At 42.4% G+C, this 18448-nt stretch overlaps 2 protein-coding genes across 2 annotated transcripts in view; both read left to right on the top strand.

The window, feature by feature from the left end:
- Positions 1 to 130: 130 nt before the first annotated feature.
- On the top strand, positions 131 to 7610 carry RPLP0 (ribosomal protein lateral stalk subunit P0). The gene is made up of 7 exons (XM_070763114.1): positions 131 to 331; positions 2096 to 2271; positions 3629 to 3716; positions 4401 to 4547; positions 5416 to 5601; positions 6456 to 6596; positions 7381 to 7610. The coding sequence occupies exons 1-7, from the start codon at positions 278 to 280 to the stop codon at positions 7531 to 7533; spliced, it is 945 nt and encodes a 314-aa protein (XP_070619215.1). The 5' UTR covers positions 131 to 277; the 3' UTR covers positions 7534 to 7610.
- Positions 7611 to 10315: 2705 nt separating this feature from the next.
- GCN1 (GCN1 activator of EIF2AK4) overlaps positions 10316 to 18448 on the top strand; it is an 88185-nt gene continuing 80052 nt past the window's right edge. The window contains exons 1-3 of the mRNA XM_070763101.1: positions 10316 to 10411; positions 13577 to 13679; positions 17260 to 17323. Coding sequence (XP_070619202.1) covers positions 10394 to 10411; positions 13577 to 13679; positions 17260 to 17323 — 185 coding nt within the window. The 5' untranslated portion in view covers positions 10316 to 10393. The remainder of the gene's footprint in view (positions 10412 to 13576; positions 13680 to 17259; positions 17324 to 18448) is intronic.

The raw sequence follows: 18448 nt of genomic DNA, 5'->3' as shown, positions 1-18448 counted from the left end.
CTTCCAATCCGCGGAGAAAAAAGGCGGGGCCCGGCAGAAGCCGCCCGCCGATTGGCCGAGGCCTCCCGCCTATAAAAGCCGGCGGCGTTACTCGCGCCACTCCTTTTCTTCTACGGAGGCCTCGTGAGGTAGGTCGGTTGTGGCAGGTTACGCGAGCGGCGGCCTTCGCGGCCTACTTCGGGCCCGGCTTAATTTTTTTCCCCATCTTGTTTTTTCCTTCAGAGAACTCCATTGTCTTTAAACCGCCGCCCCGTCGCGCGATCCTTGGGACACCACGATGCCCAGGGAAGACCGAGCCACGTGGAAGTCCAACTACTTCCTCAAGATCATCGTAAGTCCGGGGTGGGGGCGCTCCTGAGCATGTGGGCGGGGGGCAACTGGGGGAGGGCAAACCTGCCCCCTCCCCTTATTCCTTTGTCAGCATCAGCCAAGGAGGAAAACTCCATAGAAGAGGCTGTGCTTAAGCTCAGGGATTGAAAAAACAGATTTTTTTTTAAAAAAAGTAATTTTTTATAAATTTTATACATTAAAAAAAAATACAAACACAACATATAAACAAACATTAACACAAATCCAAGTATTTTGCAAGTAAGTTAGCATCCAGCTTTTTCCTTCTTATCCGTATGCTATAAGATTATATATCTATGAATATATTCTTACATCGTACACATTTTCATTGTAGATTAATTTTCCTTCTTATCCATTTGTTCCACAGTGTCCAGATATCATAATTATTCCCTTCCTTTCGTTTTAAATAGTAGGTTTATTCCCATTTCATTTTGAATTGGCTTGGGGCAAAGTTGAGTCATCGTTTGTGGAACTTTGCATTTAAAAAAAAATTATAATACATTTAAAAAAGATAATGTACAAAAACCTGGTATCAAACTTTAGTAATAATTTGTTTGTGGAACTTTGCAGTTTTTAAAATTTGTAACACATTAAAAAAATATAACGTATACATAACAATATAACAATATAGACTGATAACACTGGTTATTTTCCAATATCTGTTTAAGTTTCAGTTGATTTAGAACTTCTCCATCATTCTTCCTTCCTTCACCATGGAATCTATCCCTCTCTTCCTGTCTCACCATAGAATGAGTTTGTTTGTTTGTTTGTTTCTTTCTTTCTCTCTCTCTCTTTCTCTCTTTACTTTGATATGGCTTTGAGAGAGAGAAATAAAATGGCATATAGATGAAATGGTATATATATATATATATGTGTGTGTGTGTGTGTGTGTGTGTTTTCGTAAATTGTCACGGGTATATGTATGTAGATTGTTCTGAGTTCGGGTTTTGCCCTGTGTAATATTTTGCATGTCTATGCGACGTTTCGGTGAAATCACATTCACCATCATCAGGCTGAAGTTCCATACAACAACACGAAGCTTGGAACTTCAGCCTGATGATGGTGAATGTGATTTCACCGAAACGTCGTATAGACATGCAAAATATTACACAGGGCAAAACCCGAACTCAGAACAATCTACATACATACATACATACATACATACATACATACATATATATATATATATATATATATATATAAAGTAAATGGTATAAAATGGTATAAAGTCGATAAATTAAAAAATGGTATAGATGAAAAGTCCAATTGTATATATAATAATAAATAATGAAATGGTATAGATAAAATAAATAAAATGGTATAGATAAGCATAAAAAATAAAGTAGTATAGATAAATAAAAATAAAACGGTATAGATAAAATAAATAAGATGGTGTACTGTAAAATTGTATAAAAAATATACATCAGGAAATAAAATGGCATGTAGTAGTAATCATGATACATTGTGGGTTATCCATTAGGCCATTATCAGATGCAGAGGATGAATACAGAACTATTGTCACCCTATGTCAGAAAAGAGTAAAAAAACAATACAAGAAAATGCTAATTATGTTTTTGCGGGGGCATCCCTACAATTTCTCCCTTTTTCCTCATCAGGAATAATGCCACTACTCCCTTCAAGAATAAAACAGATTGAGGGGTTTTGAGTATGTCGGTTCCCTTTGAAGTTTGCCTACTTATTTGAATAAGGACGACTCCAAAACCCATTGTTTTATCCCTTCCTTTAGCAACTCCTGGACGATTATCCAAAATGTTTCATCGTGGGAGCGGACAATGTCGGCTCCAAGCAGATGCAGCAAATCCGGATGTCCCTGCGCGGGAAGGCCGTCGTCCTCATGGGGAAGAATACCATGATGCGTAAGGCCATCCGAGGCCATTTGGAAAACAACCCTGCTCTGGAAAAGTTAGTACTCCAAAACTTCTGGGGATCTCAAGTGTTCTAGGGCAGAGGCAGGGATGGGCTGTCAAAATTTTTACTGCCACGCTGTGGACTTATTTTGTGGGTGGGGCTTGATGGTCATGTGACTGGGTAGGAGTGGCTTGACAATCACGTGAAGGGTTGGCTTAAAGGTCATGTGACTGGGTGGGAGTGGCTTACCGACCAAGACAAGTTTTCAAATTGGTGCTTGGACTCAGTTGATTAAGTCACATTATCTGGATTAGCCACAAAAGGGACAAATGACAGACAGCATTATTTGTTGAGGAACACAGGAACCTTTTAAGGGTTTGTACTGAACCCACAATGTTCAGCAGGATAACAGGTTAGGCAAGTAGCTCAGTTTTCTTTAATTGCTATGAAAGTTCTGCTCTAGATAATGATTGAAATGATTAAAGCGTTTATGGGTAAAAACATACTATTTATTTCCTATTTTAAAAGTAATTAAGGGTCATACTGAGGTACTAGAGAAGGAAGGGCAATAAAAAAAACTATTAAGTATTCAATAAATAGTGCATAAACTTACTACCCCTATTGCGTCGGTGGCCTCCCCCCCACTCCTCCCCCCCAGGGCAGGAGCCCATTTCCGAGCAGAGGTCTCCGACTTTTTCATCAAGTAGCTCCTGTACACACCAAACATAAATTCCTTGTTTGTCCAATCACAGTTAGCCAATATAAAGCCCTACATGGCACAGGGCCAGATTATCTCTGAGACCACCTTCTGTGAGGTCCCACAGATTTGGCCTCCTTAGGGTCCCGTCGACCAAACAATGTCGGTTGGTAGGACCTAGGGGAAGAGCCTTCTCTGTGGGAGCCCCGGCCCTCTGGAATCAACTCCCCCCAGAGATTCGCATTGCCCCCTCCCTCCTTGCCTTCGGAAAGAGCTTAAAAACTCACCTTTGCCGCCAGGCTTGGGACTCTTAGACCTTCCCCTGACCACTGAATGCCTTAAGTATGATTGCTGAATGTTTGGTTAATAAGTTGATTTTTTAGGTTAATCTTCTCTTTCTAATTGTTTTTAATATTGTAGTACTAATTGGATTATATTACTGTTCTTTTTTTATATATGCTGTGAGCCGCCCCGAGTCCTCGGAGAGGGGCAGCATACAAATCCAATTAAATAAATGCATAAATAAAGAATTCTATGCTATATAGAATTCTATCTTTGTTGCAAAACTCCCTTCTGAAAAGTTGCCTTTCTGAGCTAGTAAAAATTTAATCCAAAATTAGCTTTGTCTGTTCCGTGAAGGGTTAGCACACATTATTCTTGTTTTAAATTGCTTGGTGGAACGATGATAAATAATGCTGGTTGTGTTGTTTTCAGGCTGCTGCCTCACATCCGTGGGAACGTGGGCTTTGTGTTCACCAAGGAGGATCTGACCGAAATCCGGGATATGCTTCTGGCTAACAAGGTAGATGTTGTGAGCCGCCCCGAGTCTACGGAGAGGGGCGGCATACAAATCTAATAAATAAATAAATAAAAATAAATAAAGCTTGAGTATAGGAATGGTTCAAGCGTTTTGTGCCATAGCTGAGCTGGAGGATGAATATGTGCGATTCAAATTGAGAAAAAAATATTATTGCATTATATTACATAATGGCATAATTAGAATATAATTATAATACTTAATGGCAGCTAGAAACAGCCTTGCGCAATGTTGGAAGCAAAGGGATATACAGTACCAACTGAAAATACAGTAAGAAAATTTTGTGCTGTGCTGAATTAGACAAAATGACAATGGAATTAAATGGAAAGGAGGACTCGGAATACTATGAAATTTGGAACAAACATGATTGGCTTGAAAAGAAAACACCAGTAAATAAATAAATAGTGTAAATGTGATGATTCTTAACTATATTAAAATGGAACAATTATATCAATGAATGATTAAATATATTAATGAAAAAGATTATGTAAATATGGTAATGAAAAAGATTACATAAGCATGATAGTTGTATTATAACCCTAGAGGATATGTAGTAGTTATGTTTTGCTTTCTTTTAATTTTGTAGATATGTCTTTTTTTTAAAAAAAACTGTAAATAAGTCATTAAAAACTATTTAAAAATATTTGCGGATACTTTTTTTCTCTCTAGGTACCAGCTGCTGCCAGGGCTGGAGCAATTGCTCCCTGCGATGTCCTTGTGCCAGCTCAAAACACTGGCCTGGGTCCCGAGAAGACCTCTTTTTTCCAAGCTTTGGGCATCACCACCAAAATCTCCAGAGGCACCATTGAAATCTTGGTGAGTCCTGAGTTAAGAGCCCTTTGGCCACACATTGGCTAGTGCAGGCAAAATTGGCTCTTCTATGACATGTGGACTTCATTCCTGAGCTAGCATGATTGGCTCAGGAATTCTGGGAGTTGAAGTCCGCAACCCATTCGTCCACAACGAATGCCCACAACTATAATTCAAGGCCTGGGGAGTGCAAAAACAGCTTCCCCCCGGAAGCCTGTTTCCCAACTTCTGGTGGCCCAGAAAACTTGTGTTTCGCCCTTCCCAGGCTCCAAAGGCTTTCCTGGAGCTGGGGGAGGGTAAAAACGCCCTCCCCCATCCCCCAGGAGGCTCTCCGGAATCCAAAAATGCCCTCCCGGAGCCTCTGTGCAAGCCAAAAACAGCTGGCCATGCATGTTGGAGCTGAGCTAGGGCAACGTCTCACGTGCCATAGATTCGCTATCATTGTCATAGACCCATGATGGTAAACCTATGGTGGAGCCTATGGTGGAGCCTATGGTAAACCTATGGTGGAGCCGGCACTCAAACCGTTGCCCTCGCTCAGGTCCAGCGCTGTCCCGCTGATTTTTGAACCGCGCGGAAGCTCCGGGAGGACATTTTTGGCCTCCCCAGGTTCCAGGGAAGCTCCTGGAGCTGTGGGTGGGTGAAAAACGGGCCTACCTGGCCCACCAGAAGTCGGGAAATTGGGGGAGGATGGGTCAGGTGTTCATGCCTGTGGGGGGCATGGCGCATGGGGGCATTAAATTATGGGAGGGGCAAAGGGTTCGCCATTCCCGTCATAGACCCTCCGTCACATGTCATCAAGTTGGGAGGTGTCTTTGTGAACTTGCCCCTGTTGTTTTCTGACCCCGCCCCCCGTTCTTTCTCGTCCCCCCAGAGCGACGTGCAGCTGATCAAAACCGGAGACAAAGTGGGCGCCAGCGAAGCCACCCTGCTGAACATGTTGAACATCTCGCCCTTCTCCTTCGGGCTCATCATCCAGCAAGTGTTCGATAACGGCAGCATTTACAACCCCGAGGTTCTGGATATCACCGAGGATACTTTGCAAAAGCGCTTTCTGGAAGTAAGCAAGGCTCCGCGACTTAAGATGACCCTATCTGTGCCGTGGCCTTTGTGAAGGATCACGGCCTTAGAGTCATCCTCAATGAATTTTCAATATTATTATTATTATTATTTATTGGATTTGTACGCCGCCCCTCTCCGCAGACTCGGGGGCGGCTAACAACAATGATAAAAAACAACATGTAACAAACCAATTTAATAAAACAACTAAAAACCTTTATTATAAAAACCAAACATACACACAAACATACCATACATAACTTGTAATGGCCTAGGTGAAGGAATATCCTAACTCCCCCATGCCTGGCGACAACGGTGGGTCTTGAGTAATTTGCGAAAGACAAGGAGGGTGGGGGCCGTTCTAATCTCTGGGGGAGTTGATTCCAGAGGGCCAGGGCCGCCACAGAGAAGGCTCTTCCCCTGGGGCCCGCCAAACGACATTGTTTGGTCGATGGGACATGGAGAAGGCCAACTCTGTGGGACCTTATCGGCCGCTGGTCTTAGGTCTTAGACTGCCTCCCTCTTCCCCATTGTACCTACAGATTTAAACAGTTGTACTGTATGTGATATGTATGTATGTGTTGTCTGGTTTTTAATACGATAGGGTTTTATATATTTATTTTTAATATTAGATTTGTTTTACTGTAATATTGTTTTTATCATTGTTGTGAGCCTCCCCGAGTCTTCGGAGAGGGGCGCCATACAAATCTAATGAATTGAATTGAATACTAAGGTAAACTATAGCAGCTTTTTCCGTTGCTTCTGGAACGTGGAGGTTAGAGGGCACACTGAAAGCAGCTGAAGGTTGTCTTGTGAATGGGATGTTTGCAAACCTGTATCTTTCGTCCTTTGCAGGGTGTCCGTAACGTAGCCAGCGTTTGCCTGCAGATCGGCTACCCTACTGTGGCCTCTCTGCCCCACTCCATCATCAATGGGTACAAGCGAGTCCTAGCTGTGTCCGTGGAGACAGACTACTCTTTCCCATTAGCTGAAAAGGTAAGCTACTACTACTACTTACTACTACTACTAATAATAACAATACCTAGGATGCTGGCAGCAACCCGTATCAACCATTATTAGCACCCATCAGTGGTATTTGTGACTTCCTAAAAGGTTCAATTGACCGAGTTTCATGTTTAATGAATAATAGAGATAATAACAACAACACAGTTTGGAAGGGACCTTGGAGGTCTTCTAGTCCAACCCACTGCTTAGGCAGGAAACCCAACAAATGGGACCCAAGGGAACCCTACCTGCCTTAACCAACATAGAGACGGCACTTGGACATCCGTTTCAATAACCACCTATGATACACTTGGCGTCCATGAATCTGTCTAATCCTGCCTTGAAGCTATCCAGGCTGACAGCTGTCACGACCTCTTCTGGAAGGGAATCCCATCAACCAAGGACCCTCTGGGTGAAGAAATATTTCCCTTGATTTGTCCTCATTTTCCTACCTAAGAGCTTTAGGGAGGGCCCCCTCGTCCTAGTATTGTGTGATAGAGAAAAGAATTTTTCTCTCTCCACCTTTTCTATCCCATAAAAGGTAGGAATTAAACATTATCAGTATAACTCTGCTAAAAAACGGACACAAATGGTTGTAAGTTGAGGACTTACAAGTTTACCGGGCCTAGTTTCCAGTCTACCCTTGGCTATTATTCCTTTGGGTTCAGTCCCCATAAACCCTGTCAACCTTCTGTGGAAATTCTGGGAAAGCAGAAATAGCCAGAGGATGTTTTGATAATTGTAACACAACTGAATTTTTTTTCCCCATCTGCAGGTGAAGGCCTTCCTAGCTGACCCATCAGCTTTTGCTGCCGCTGCCCCCACAGTGACCGAAGCAGCTGCTCCTGCTGCAGCTCCAGCCAAAGAAGAGGTCAAGGAAGAATCCGAAGAATCGGATGAAGACATGGGCTTTGGGCTTTTTGATTAACCACCTGTCGGCCGAGTAAAGCGAAATTCAAAAGAAAAGAAATAAAAAAGTATACTTCTTTACTAGATCCTCTGAAAGTGGCTGGTTGTGTTTGAATTATTTTGCCCGAGTTAGCAGGCGGTACTATTTGTGTCATCTTGGAGTAGAGTAACCATCCTACCTCCTATTAATTCCAAGTTTTGAAATAGTTCAACTTTTAAAATTATGGCAACCAGAAACCACCACCACCCTCTTTTTTTTTTGAAGTTTAGAATCACCTCATTTTAGACCTCAGTTCCTGGAGCAATGGAAATAATCCTTTTGCAACATTTGCATGATGTATTGGTCAAAGGTTAACTGGGCTACACTTGCATTAAGATTATTAAATACTTATTAAATTTATTGGCCACCCATCTCGTTGCGAGGCATTGAACAGTAAATAAAACCCATGAGCTGGGCTTCTGCAGCGCGCAAAGATAAAAATTGCGTAGTGACAATTTTGTGTGTGTGAACATGACCTAAAGCTACATCTTTTGAAATACAGTATACAATTGGCAGCTGTCCCTCAATGTTGCTAAATCTTGTATTTCATGCCTTTTTAGCTGGCCAAATCAAATTACGGAATGCAAGATTTGGTTGGCAATTGGTAAAGACTTTGGAGCATATTTGTACACCACGTTTTACCCCCTTTAAGACATCTGGAAATTCCTAATAATTGGAACTGTTGGACCAGATCAAGTATTTAGTAATAAATGGCTTGTCAGAGCCATTCCATTGATCATAATTGAACAAATTGCAGCCAATGGGCACCCCTTTAAAAAAAAGTGCACTTGTAGAATGAAAGATTTTGGTTAGAGCCTCTCCACTTCAGCTTTTAATTAGGCAATTTTGCTACTCTGATAACACTGCTCAAAAAACAAAGGGAACACTTAAACGCCATATAACTCAAGTAAATCAAACCTCTTGTGAAATTAAACTTACCGTAGGCAGCAACACTGATTGACAATCAATTTCACGAGCTGTTGTGCACATTAAACTTTGTACTTAAAGGAGAATATTTCATTCAGATCTAGGATGTTTTACTTGAGTGCTCCCTTTATTATTTTTTTTGAGCAGTATTTATCAGATTTGTATGCCGCCCCTCTCCGTAGACTCGGGGCGGCTAACAACAATAATAATACAAAATGGCTAACAACAATAATAATACAAAACCAAATCTAATATTTAAGTTAATTTTTAAAAATCCCAATTTAAGAAACCAATCATACATAGTTTCTGATCTCCAAGGATTGTCCTCAGTATAGATTGTGGAATTGCCTCATCTCTTTTTAGAGTATTTATGTAGAAGCAATTCAATAAATTAGTTAGAGCGACCTTCTGGCTATCTCCCTCTGATGGTTTACTACTATCCAAAGTTAAAAAAATAATGTATACTGCTCAAAAAAACAAAGGTAACACTTAAACAACACCATATAACTCCCAAGTAAATCAAACTTCTGTGAAATGAAACTGTCCACTTGGGAAGCAACACCGATTGACACTCAATTTCACATGCTGTTGTGCACATTCAACTTTGTACAGAACAATGTATTCCGTGAGAATATTTCGTTCATTCAGATCTAGGATGTGTTATTTGAGAGTTCCCTTTGTTTTTTTGAGCAGTATATTTATTTTATTTATTCATTTGTCCAATACACAAGTACATAGGAAGAAAAATAGACGTGGTAATATAAATGAGGGTGAAAGTGAACTTAGAGAAGAGGATATATGAAAGGGAGAGAATATATAAAATAGGTGAAAGAAAGGAAAGACAATTGGACAGGGGACGAAGGGCACACCAGCAGTGTTCCCTCTAATTTTTTTTGGGAGGGGGCGGAAAAGTATAGTGTCTGAGCGGCAGTCCCTTCGGGACTGGGCGGCACAGAAATATTGAATGAATGAATGAATGAATGAATGAATAAACAAGCAAACAAACAAATAAAAAACCCACCCTGTTTTGCCTCCGAGAATTTCAAAATAAAATACTGTACTGTGTGTCTATAACAGTGAGCTCATAATAGGGCAACTCTATCAATATCGAAATGCCACTTAAATAGTTGAGCAAGTTTCAAACTAGATTTTGATTTTCTTTCTCTCTTCCTTACTCCCATTCTTTTTCTTTCTCTTTTCCTTCCTCTCTTTTTTCTCTCTCTTCCTCTCTTTCTCTCTCCTTCCCTCTCACTCTTTCCCTCTCGGCTTCTGGGCAGGTTTGAAAAACTCTGAGTTGATGATGATTTTTAAGTGAGCGATTGCTCACTGCTCAGCTTAGAGGGAACTATGCACACCAGTGCACTTATGTATGCCCCTATGTATATGCACTTATGTATAATAATAAACAGCAAATAACAATAACCCCTTAAAAAACATGCATAGTGCCATTCATTCATAATTGTTGCTTCTTGGATGAGAAGCAAAACATCTTCAAAGGGGAAAAAAAGTCCTGTTGTCTTTTGAAAAAAACACTTGGCATATCCCAACTTTTTAAAAAATACAGTACTGTACTGTATTTTGAAACTGATAGAAAACATGTGCGGCCTGGAAATGGATGCCATGATACAATGGGGAAAAATCCAGTGAGGCTCATTAAAGGAAATAATAAAAATAAGGAAAGAGGGAGGAAAGGATGAATCCAAAAATTGAATGGATTGTCCATTTTTTTGCAAGTTAAAAGCACCAATTCCCACCCAAGAGACGCGTCGACCCCAAAGGAAACCTCAACGCGCAGGCGCGCTCGGCGTCCGCGTGTTGAACGTTTCCTCCACCATCACCCCGTCAGCGTTTCGTGACGCTATCAGCCTGCGCCGGAAGTGAAGCGGAACAGTTTCCGGGCGGAGCCGGCGCGATGGCGGCTGACACGCAGGTGGGTAGCTGCCGAAGGCCGGAGCGGCGCGAAAGGAAAAAAGAGAGAAACAGGTCGAGGAAAGCCGGGCCGCTGCCCCACTGGGCTCTGTTCCTCGAGGCGAGAAGCCGCGTCTCCACCGCCGGCCATGCTTCCCGGCTCCGCGCTGGACCTGAGGCCCCATGGTTCCCAGCACGGGCGTCGGGGCAGCTGCCGGGAGGATGATGGGTTTTGTAGTCAACAAGCCCCAAGAGACAGCAGGGGCTGAAAGTCCGTGAGGAGGACCCTCGGCCGGGTTTTTCCAGGATTTTCAGGCGGTAGAAATCCTTTGGGTGGGGGGGGAGGAAGAGCAGGACAGGTAGTCCTCGCTTTACGACTCATTCAGCCCAAAATTCACGTCGTTAAACAAAAAATTTGTTCTGAGAGGTGGGATCTCCTCCCAATTTTACGAGTTATCTCCACTGCCCAGAGTCCTTTGGGAGTTGGGAGGCATATAATAATAATAATAATAATAATAATAATAATAATAATAAGTAATAGCAATAGGATTTGTATGCCGCCCCTCTCCATGGACTCGGGGCGGCTCACAACATATCAAAAATACAATATACAATAACACATCTAAAATCCAATTAATATAAATAACTAATCTAAAACCATTCTAAAAAGGCTGAAACATTAAAAACCATTCATTTAGGTTCAAACCACAAACATACCACACATTCGTTGGCCAGAGGCTAGGGTCTAGTGACCCCAAGCCTGGCGGCATAAATAGGTTTTCAGGTTCTTGCGGAAAGCGAGGAGGGTGGGGCAATACGGATCTTTGGGGGGAGCTTATTCCAGAGGGCTGGCCCCCCCACAGAGAAGGCTCTTCTAGGCCCTGCAAAGCGACATTGTCTAGTTGACGGAGCCTGGATGATCTTAAAATATCATGATTGTAAAATCAATATCAGGATCTTAAAATCAAACTCCAATGACTGGATAAACCAGTACAGGTGGTCCCAGTAGTAATCGGCACACTGGGTGCTGTGTCAAAAGATCTCAGCCGGAATTTGACAAAATCACGACCTGTCAGTTGCAAAAGGCCAACGTACTTGGATCTATGCGCATCATACGAAAATACATCACACAGTCCTAGACCCCAACAATTAAAAACCATATAGCACATACATACCAAACATGAAATATAAAAAGCCTGGGGGAGATGTCTTAGTTCTTCCATGCCTGGCGATACAGGTGGGTCTTGAGTAACTTGCGAAAGACGAGGGTGGGGGCCGTTCTAATCTCTGGGGGGAGTTGGTTCTAGAGGCCCGGGGCCGCCACAGAGAAGGCTCTTCCCCTGGGGCCCACCAAACGACATTGTTTGGTCGACAGGACCCGGAGAAGGCCAACTCTGTGAGACCTTAATCGGCCGCTGGGATTCGTGCGGTAGAAGGCAGTTCCTGAGGTATTCTGGTCCAATGCCATGTAGGGCTTTAAAGGTCATTACCAACACTTTGAATTGTGACCGGAAACTGATCAGCAGCCAGTGCAGACCACGGAGTGTTGTAGAAACGTGGGTGAATCTGGGCAGCCCCACGATAGCTCTTGTGGCCGCATTCTGCACGATCTGAAGTTTCCGAACACTTTTCAAAGGTAGCTCCATGTAGAGAGCGTTGCAGTAATCGAACCTCGAGGTGATGGGGGCATGAGCGACTGAGCAATGACTCCCTGTCCATGTAGGGCTGCAACTGGTGCACCAGGCGAACCTGGGCAATAATAATAATTAATTTGTTAAGCGGATCCCCACTGTCGTTAAGTCAGTTAATACAATGGTTTAGTGCAGGGGTCCCCAAACTTTTTACGAAGGTGACCAGTTCACTGTCCCTCGGACTGTTGGAGGGCAGGACTATTAAAAAAAGCTATGAACAAATCCCTATGCACACTGCACATACCTTATTTTAAAGTAAAAAACAAAATGGGAATGTACTATATGGGGGGAAGAAGTCTGAAATTCATATATGTTTACGTTTTGTTTTTAATTTTTTTTTGTTAACATCTGATTGTAGGTTTTCTTGGCTTATAGAAAAATGTATAAAGAAAGAAGGAAGCACTTTGGCATAATGGTTAATAAGTTAGAAATATAATTGGTGTTGTACTTTTTGAAGGAACATTAAGGAGGGAATTTAATTAAAAGAAAATGAATGTAACTGGATGACAAAATTAGAAAAAAAACACTTTTGCAACTTTTTTGATATTAGTTACTAACAAAATGCCATATTTTATTCATAGAAAATTAGATGGAACACTGTGTTGTGTCACTCACCCGCGGGCCGGATAAATGGCCTCAGCGGGAAGCATGCGGCCCATGGGCCTTAGTTTGGGGACCGCTGGTTTAGTGAATCCGATATCCACCCCCAACACCGCCCCCCCCCCCCAAATTGACTTTGCTGGTCAGAAGGTGGCCACACAACCCAGTTAGTCAAACTTCCTAATATAAATTCTTGTGTCCGTGGGGGATGCTGCAAGCTTTGTAAGGGTGATAAACAGTCATAAATAAATATAAACATACCGGTATATCCATCCTAAGATAAAATACAGGAAATAGTATAAGGGCAGACTAGATGGACCATGAGGTCTTTTTCTGCCGTCAATCTTCTATGTTTCTATGATGTCATCTTGATTATCATAATCAAATCGCTGGCATCCTTCATAAATGCCTCTGAATTCTACCTTCTACTGCACGAATCCCAGCGGCCGATAAGGTCCCACAGAGTTGGCCTTCTCTGAGTCCCGTCGACCAAACAATGTCGTTTGGCGGGCCCCAGGGGAAGAGCCTTCTCTGTGGCGGCCCCAGCCCTCTGGAATCAACTCCCCCCAGAGATTAAAACGGCCCGCTCCCTCCTTGTCTTTCGCAAACTACTCAAGACCCACCTTTGTCGCCAGGCAATGGGGAGTTAAGATATTCCTTCCCCTAGGCCATTACAAGTTATGCATGGTATGTTTGTGTGTATGTTTGGTTTTTATAATAAGGGTTTTTAGTTGTTTTATTAAATTGGATTGTTACATGTTGTTTTTACCATTGTTGTTAGCCGCCCCGAGTCAGCAGAGAGGGGCGGCATACAAATCCAATAAATAAATAATAAATAATTCACTTTGAGTTTAATCTTGTCTTCATCTACTCCAAATCTCTTAACATCTATTTAGGTTTCGGAGACACTGAAGAGATTCGCAGTGAAAGTGACCACCTCCAGCGTGAAGGAGCGCCGAGAAATCCTCAGTGAACTTGGAAGATGCATTACTGGGAAAGGTACATATATGACGTCAAAATAGGGGTAGCCCTGTTGTGGTCTGCCAGAAACTGCCACTGTGATAAATCCAGGCCAGCTGCTAAGCATCCAGATTTTGATTGTGTGACCACGGGTTGCTGCAAAGGTCGTAAGTGTGAAAAATGGCCATAAATCACTTTCCAGTGTCATTTGAACTTTGGTCACTAAACAAAAGTTGGGGCTGCCTTTGAAAAGCGTTCGGAAACTAGAAATTGTGCAAAATGCAGCCGTGTGAGCAGTCATGGGCTTGCCCAGACATTCGCATATTTCTCCAACACTCCGTGGTCTGCATTGTGGCGGCCCCGACCCTCTGGAACCAACTCCTCCCAGAGATCAGAATTGCCCCCACCCTCCTCGCCTTTCGCAAGCTCCTTAAAACCCACCTCTGTCGTCAGGAATGGGGGAACTGAGATATGTCCTTCCCCCTAGGCCTATACAATTTATGCATGGTATGTTTGTGTGTATGTTTGGTTTTTTAAATTAGGGTTTTAAAAATTATTTTAAATATTAGATTTGTTATATGTTGTTTCACTATTGTTGTTAGCTGCCCCGAGTCTGCGGAGAGGGGCGGCATACAAATCTAATAAATAAATAAATAAATAATTGGTTTCCGGATCCAATTCAAAGTGATGGTTATGACCTATAAAGCCCTACATGGGATGGGACCAGAATACCTCCGAGACCGCCTTCTGCCACATGAATCCCAGCGACCGGTCAGTCCCAAAGTGTAAGCCTCCTCCAGGTTCTGTCAACCAGGCAATTTCGTCTGGCGGGACCCGGCGGGAGAGCCTTCTCTGTGGGGGGCCCGGCTCTCGAATCAGCTCCCCCTGGAGATTCGTACAGCCCCCACCCTCCTTGCCTTCCATAAGAGTCTGAAGACTCACTTATGCCGCCAGGCCTGGGGCCATTATATCTTTGCCCCTTGCTCAATGAATGTATTGAGAGACTGGATTGAATGGAATTGTTTTTTTATGGTTTTGGGGTGTGTGTGTTAGATTTTTAATTAGTTAATTGGATTAAGATATTATGTATTGTATATTTATATGTTATGAGCCGTCCCGAGTCCTCATAGAGGGGCGGCATAGAAATCCAGTTAATAAATAAAATAAATAGAATAAGTTGAGGGCTATTTATAGCACTGAATAGAAAAGAGTCTAGAAAAGTTTAATCAAATCCTAATTGATTAAAGGGGGGACATGATGGAAACATTTAAATATGTTAAAGGGTTAAATAAGGTTCAGGAGGGAAGTGTTTTTAATAGGAAAGTGAACACAAGAACAAGGGGACACAATCTGAAGTTAGTTGGGGGAAAGATCAAAAGCAACATGAGAAAATATTATTTTACTGAAAGAGTAGTAGTAGATGCTTGGAACAAACTTCCAGCAGACGTGGTTGGTCAATCCACAGTAACTGAATTGAAACATGCCTGGGATAAACAGATATCCATTGTAAGATAAAATACAGGAAATAGTATAAGGGCAGACTAGATGGACCATGAGGTCTTTTTCTGCCACCAGTCTTCTATGTTTCTATGTTTCTAATAGACGCTCTGGACATGAGGATGGGTGTTTTCATCAGAATTCCATTGTGTGAAATGCCTTCTCTACCTCTGGACCAATGACCATAGTCCCCTTCAAAATCTAATTGCCCATTGAGTTGATCATCCTCATCCTCATTTTAGCTACTGTACGCTCTGTAGGATGAAGGCATTTTCCAAGTTTCCAACCCGTAAAGTCCTCAATTTTTCGTTGTCAGTTGGCCCCCCCAATTTATTTATTTTATTTATTTATTGGATTTGTATGCCGCCCCTCTTTGCAGACTCAGGGCGGCTAACAACAATGATAAAAACAGCATGTAGAAATCCAATTAATAAAACAACTAAAAAACCCTTATAATAAAACCAAACATACACACAAACATACCATGCATAACTTGTAATGGCCTAGGGGGAAGGAATATCTTAACTCCCCCATGCCTGGCGGCATAAATGAGTCTTGAGTAGTTTACGAAAGACAGGGAGGGTGGGGGCAGTTCTAATCTCCGGGGGGAGTTGGTTCCTGAGGGCCGGGGCAGCCACAGAGAAGGCTCTTCCCCTGGGGCCCGCCAAACGACATTGTTTAGTCGAGGGGACCCGGAGAAGGCCAACTCCGTGGGACCTTATCGGTCGCTGGGATTCGTGCGGCAGAAGGCGGTTCTGGAGGTAATCTGGTCCCATGCCATGTAGGGCTTTAAAGGTCATGACCAACACTTTGAATTGTGACCGGAAACTGATCGGCAGCCAATGCAAGCCATGAAGAAACGTGGGCGAATCTTGGAAGCCCCACGACGGCTCTCGCGGCTGAGTTCTGCACGATCAGAAGTTTCCGAACACTATTCAAAGGTAGCCCCATGTAGAGAGCGTTACAGTAATCGAACCTCGAGGTGATGAGGGCATGAGCGACTGTGAGCAATGACTCCCTGTCCAAATAGGGCCGCAATTGCTGCACCAGGCGAACCTGGGCAAACGTCCTCCTTGCCACAGCCGAAAGATGATGTTCCAATGTCAGCTGTGGATCGAGGAGGACGCCCAAGTTGCAAACCCTCTCTGAGGGGGTCAGTAGTTCCCCCCTCAGGGTAATGGACGGACAGATAGAATTGTCCTTGGGAGGCAAGACCCACAGCCACTCCGTCTTGTCTGGGTTGAGTTTGAGTTTGTTGACACCCACCCAGGCCCCAACAGCCTCCAGGCACCGGCACAATACTTGCTAATGTCGTTGATCCGTCTTGTTTGGGTGAGCAGTGTGGTTGGGCGGTAGGAAAGGCAAGTAGGATGCTTGGCTGCATAGCTAGAGGTATAACAAGCAGGAAGGGGGAGATTGTGATCCCCTTATATAGAGCGCTGGTGAGACCACATTTGGAATACTGTGTTCAGTTCTGGAGACCTCACCTACAAAAAGATATTGACAAAATTGAATGGGTCCAAAGACGGGCTGCAAGAATGGTGGAAGGTCTTAAGCATAAAACATATCAGGAAAGACTTAATGAACTCAATCTGTATAGTCTGGAAGACAGAAGGAAAAGGGGGGACATGATCGAAACATTTAAATATGTGAAAGGGTTAAATAAGGTCCAGGAGGGAAGTGTTTTTAATAGGAAAGTGAACACAAGAACAAGGGGACACAATCTGAAGTTAGTTGGGGGAAAGATCAAAGGCAACATGAGAAAATATTATTTTACTGAAAGAGTAGTAGATCCTTGGAACAAACTTCCAGCAGACGTGGTAGATAAATCCACAGTAACTGAATTTAAACATGCCTGGGATAAACATATATCCATTGTAAGATAAAATACAGGAAATAGTATAAGGGCAGACTAGATGGACCATGAGGTCTTTTTCTGCCGTCAGTCTTCTATGTTTCTATGTTTTGGGTCTCTTTCGTGGGCGCTTTTTGATTCCTCATCAATGTTGGTTGACGTTTGTGGGGAAAATAGAAACTACGTGTGGCATGAATACATTATTTTTGATTTTAAGCATTGCTTTTCGTTGGAGTACCGTGTTGAATTTGATTTGCTCTTTCACAGATCTGCCAGAAGGCGCAGTGAAGGGCCTGTGTAAACTTTTCTGCCTCACCCTGCACCGATACAGGTAATTGTCTCAAACTGGAGAATCAGTGGACTTTTCCCTCCAACTCAGATAACATTTGATTATTTTTTTTCTGGTGCAGTGTTTGGAAGCAGATTTAGAGGCTTAATGTCAAGGCTTCTCTCTCATTTAAAATTATCTGCTTCTTTTTTTAAACCATTTCTGATTGGCCATCGTTTTTTTGTTGTGTGTGTGGGAGATGTTGGAAGACTGCTATTATGTCTCCCCTGGTCCTTCTTTTCATTATTATTAGTATTATTATTAGTATTATTTATTAGATTTGTATGCCGCCCCTCTCCATAGACTCGGGGCGGCTCACAACAATAACAAAGACAATGTAAGAACAAATCTAATAATTTAAAAAACACTAAAACCCCCATTATTAAAAGCAAGAAATGCAGGTTTAATTATCCTGTAAGAATAGCTTTTCATAGTCCACAGCTCTTCTAATCACACGATGGGAAAGCACCAGGTTGAGGAAGGTAGCTCAGAATATTTGCCTAATCAGGATGAAATGTTAATGAGAAATATACTAAATATAACAATTAAAAAAACTAATAGAAAAAGTATTGGCTAATGAATTAATATTCTACACAGCCCTCCTACTTAGTGTAATAAACTAGGAATTCATGCCATAAGTCTGTTTGGAGCTACTTTTTTCATATTTTTAGATTATATTTTTACTTTAAACTCAAGAATATAGTATACCTAGTTTGCTAAATAACTATTGGCAAATAGAGGTTTCCTTTAAACTTCCTAGTGGTACAACAATTTTGTTTAAAATCCAATACAAAAAAATTAATATATAGCCCCCCCCCCCCAAAAAAAACCCCAATCTATGTTAGTAATTTAACATATAATCTTTAAAGATTGGGTTGCACCTCAACCCGTTGCTCCAATGTTTCCACAATGTTTTTCAACCGTTCTTCATCGTTGAAGAAGAACACGTAGAGTTTTCTTTCCATCTCCTGTACATTAAACTAGACATACCCAGTTCCTACAACCGTTCTCCATATCAGGGTGTCCAGCAAACCTGGAAAACAGGGAAATCAGGGAATTATCAGGGAAATCGTGGGAAAAAAACAGAATAAATCAGGGGAACAAAACCTGTATTAAAATGTTTAAAAG

Source organism: Erythrolamprus reginae, chromosome 10 (genome assembly GCF_031021105.1).
Source record: "Erythrolamprus reginae isolate rEryReg1 chromosome 10, rEryReg1.hap1, whole genome shotgun sequence".
Taxonomy (NCBI): domain Eukaryota; kingdom Metazoa; phylum Chordata; class Lepidosauria; order Squamata; family Dipsadidae; genus Erythrolamprus; species Erythrolamprus reginae.
The sequence above is the reverse complement of the archived record's forward strand: the minus strand, read 5'-3'. Positions and strand labels throughout refer to the sequence as shown.

Excerpts from the sequence above, each read along its gene's own strand:
- RPLP0 (XM_070763114.1), top strand. The coding sequence starts at position 278 with ATGCCCAGGGAAGACCGAGCCACGTGGAAGTCCAACTACTTCCTCAAG. Across the intron at positions 2,272-3,628 it reads AACAACCCTGCTCTGGAAAA|GCTGCTGCCTCACATCCGTG; the intron begins GTTAGTACTCCA and ends TGTTGTTTTCAG. Across the intron at positions 5,602-6,455 it reads TGCAAAAGCGCTTTCTGGAA|GGTGTCCGTAACGTAGCCAG; the intron begins GTAAGCAAGGCT and ends CGTCCTTTGCAG.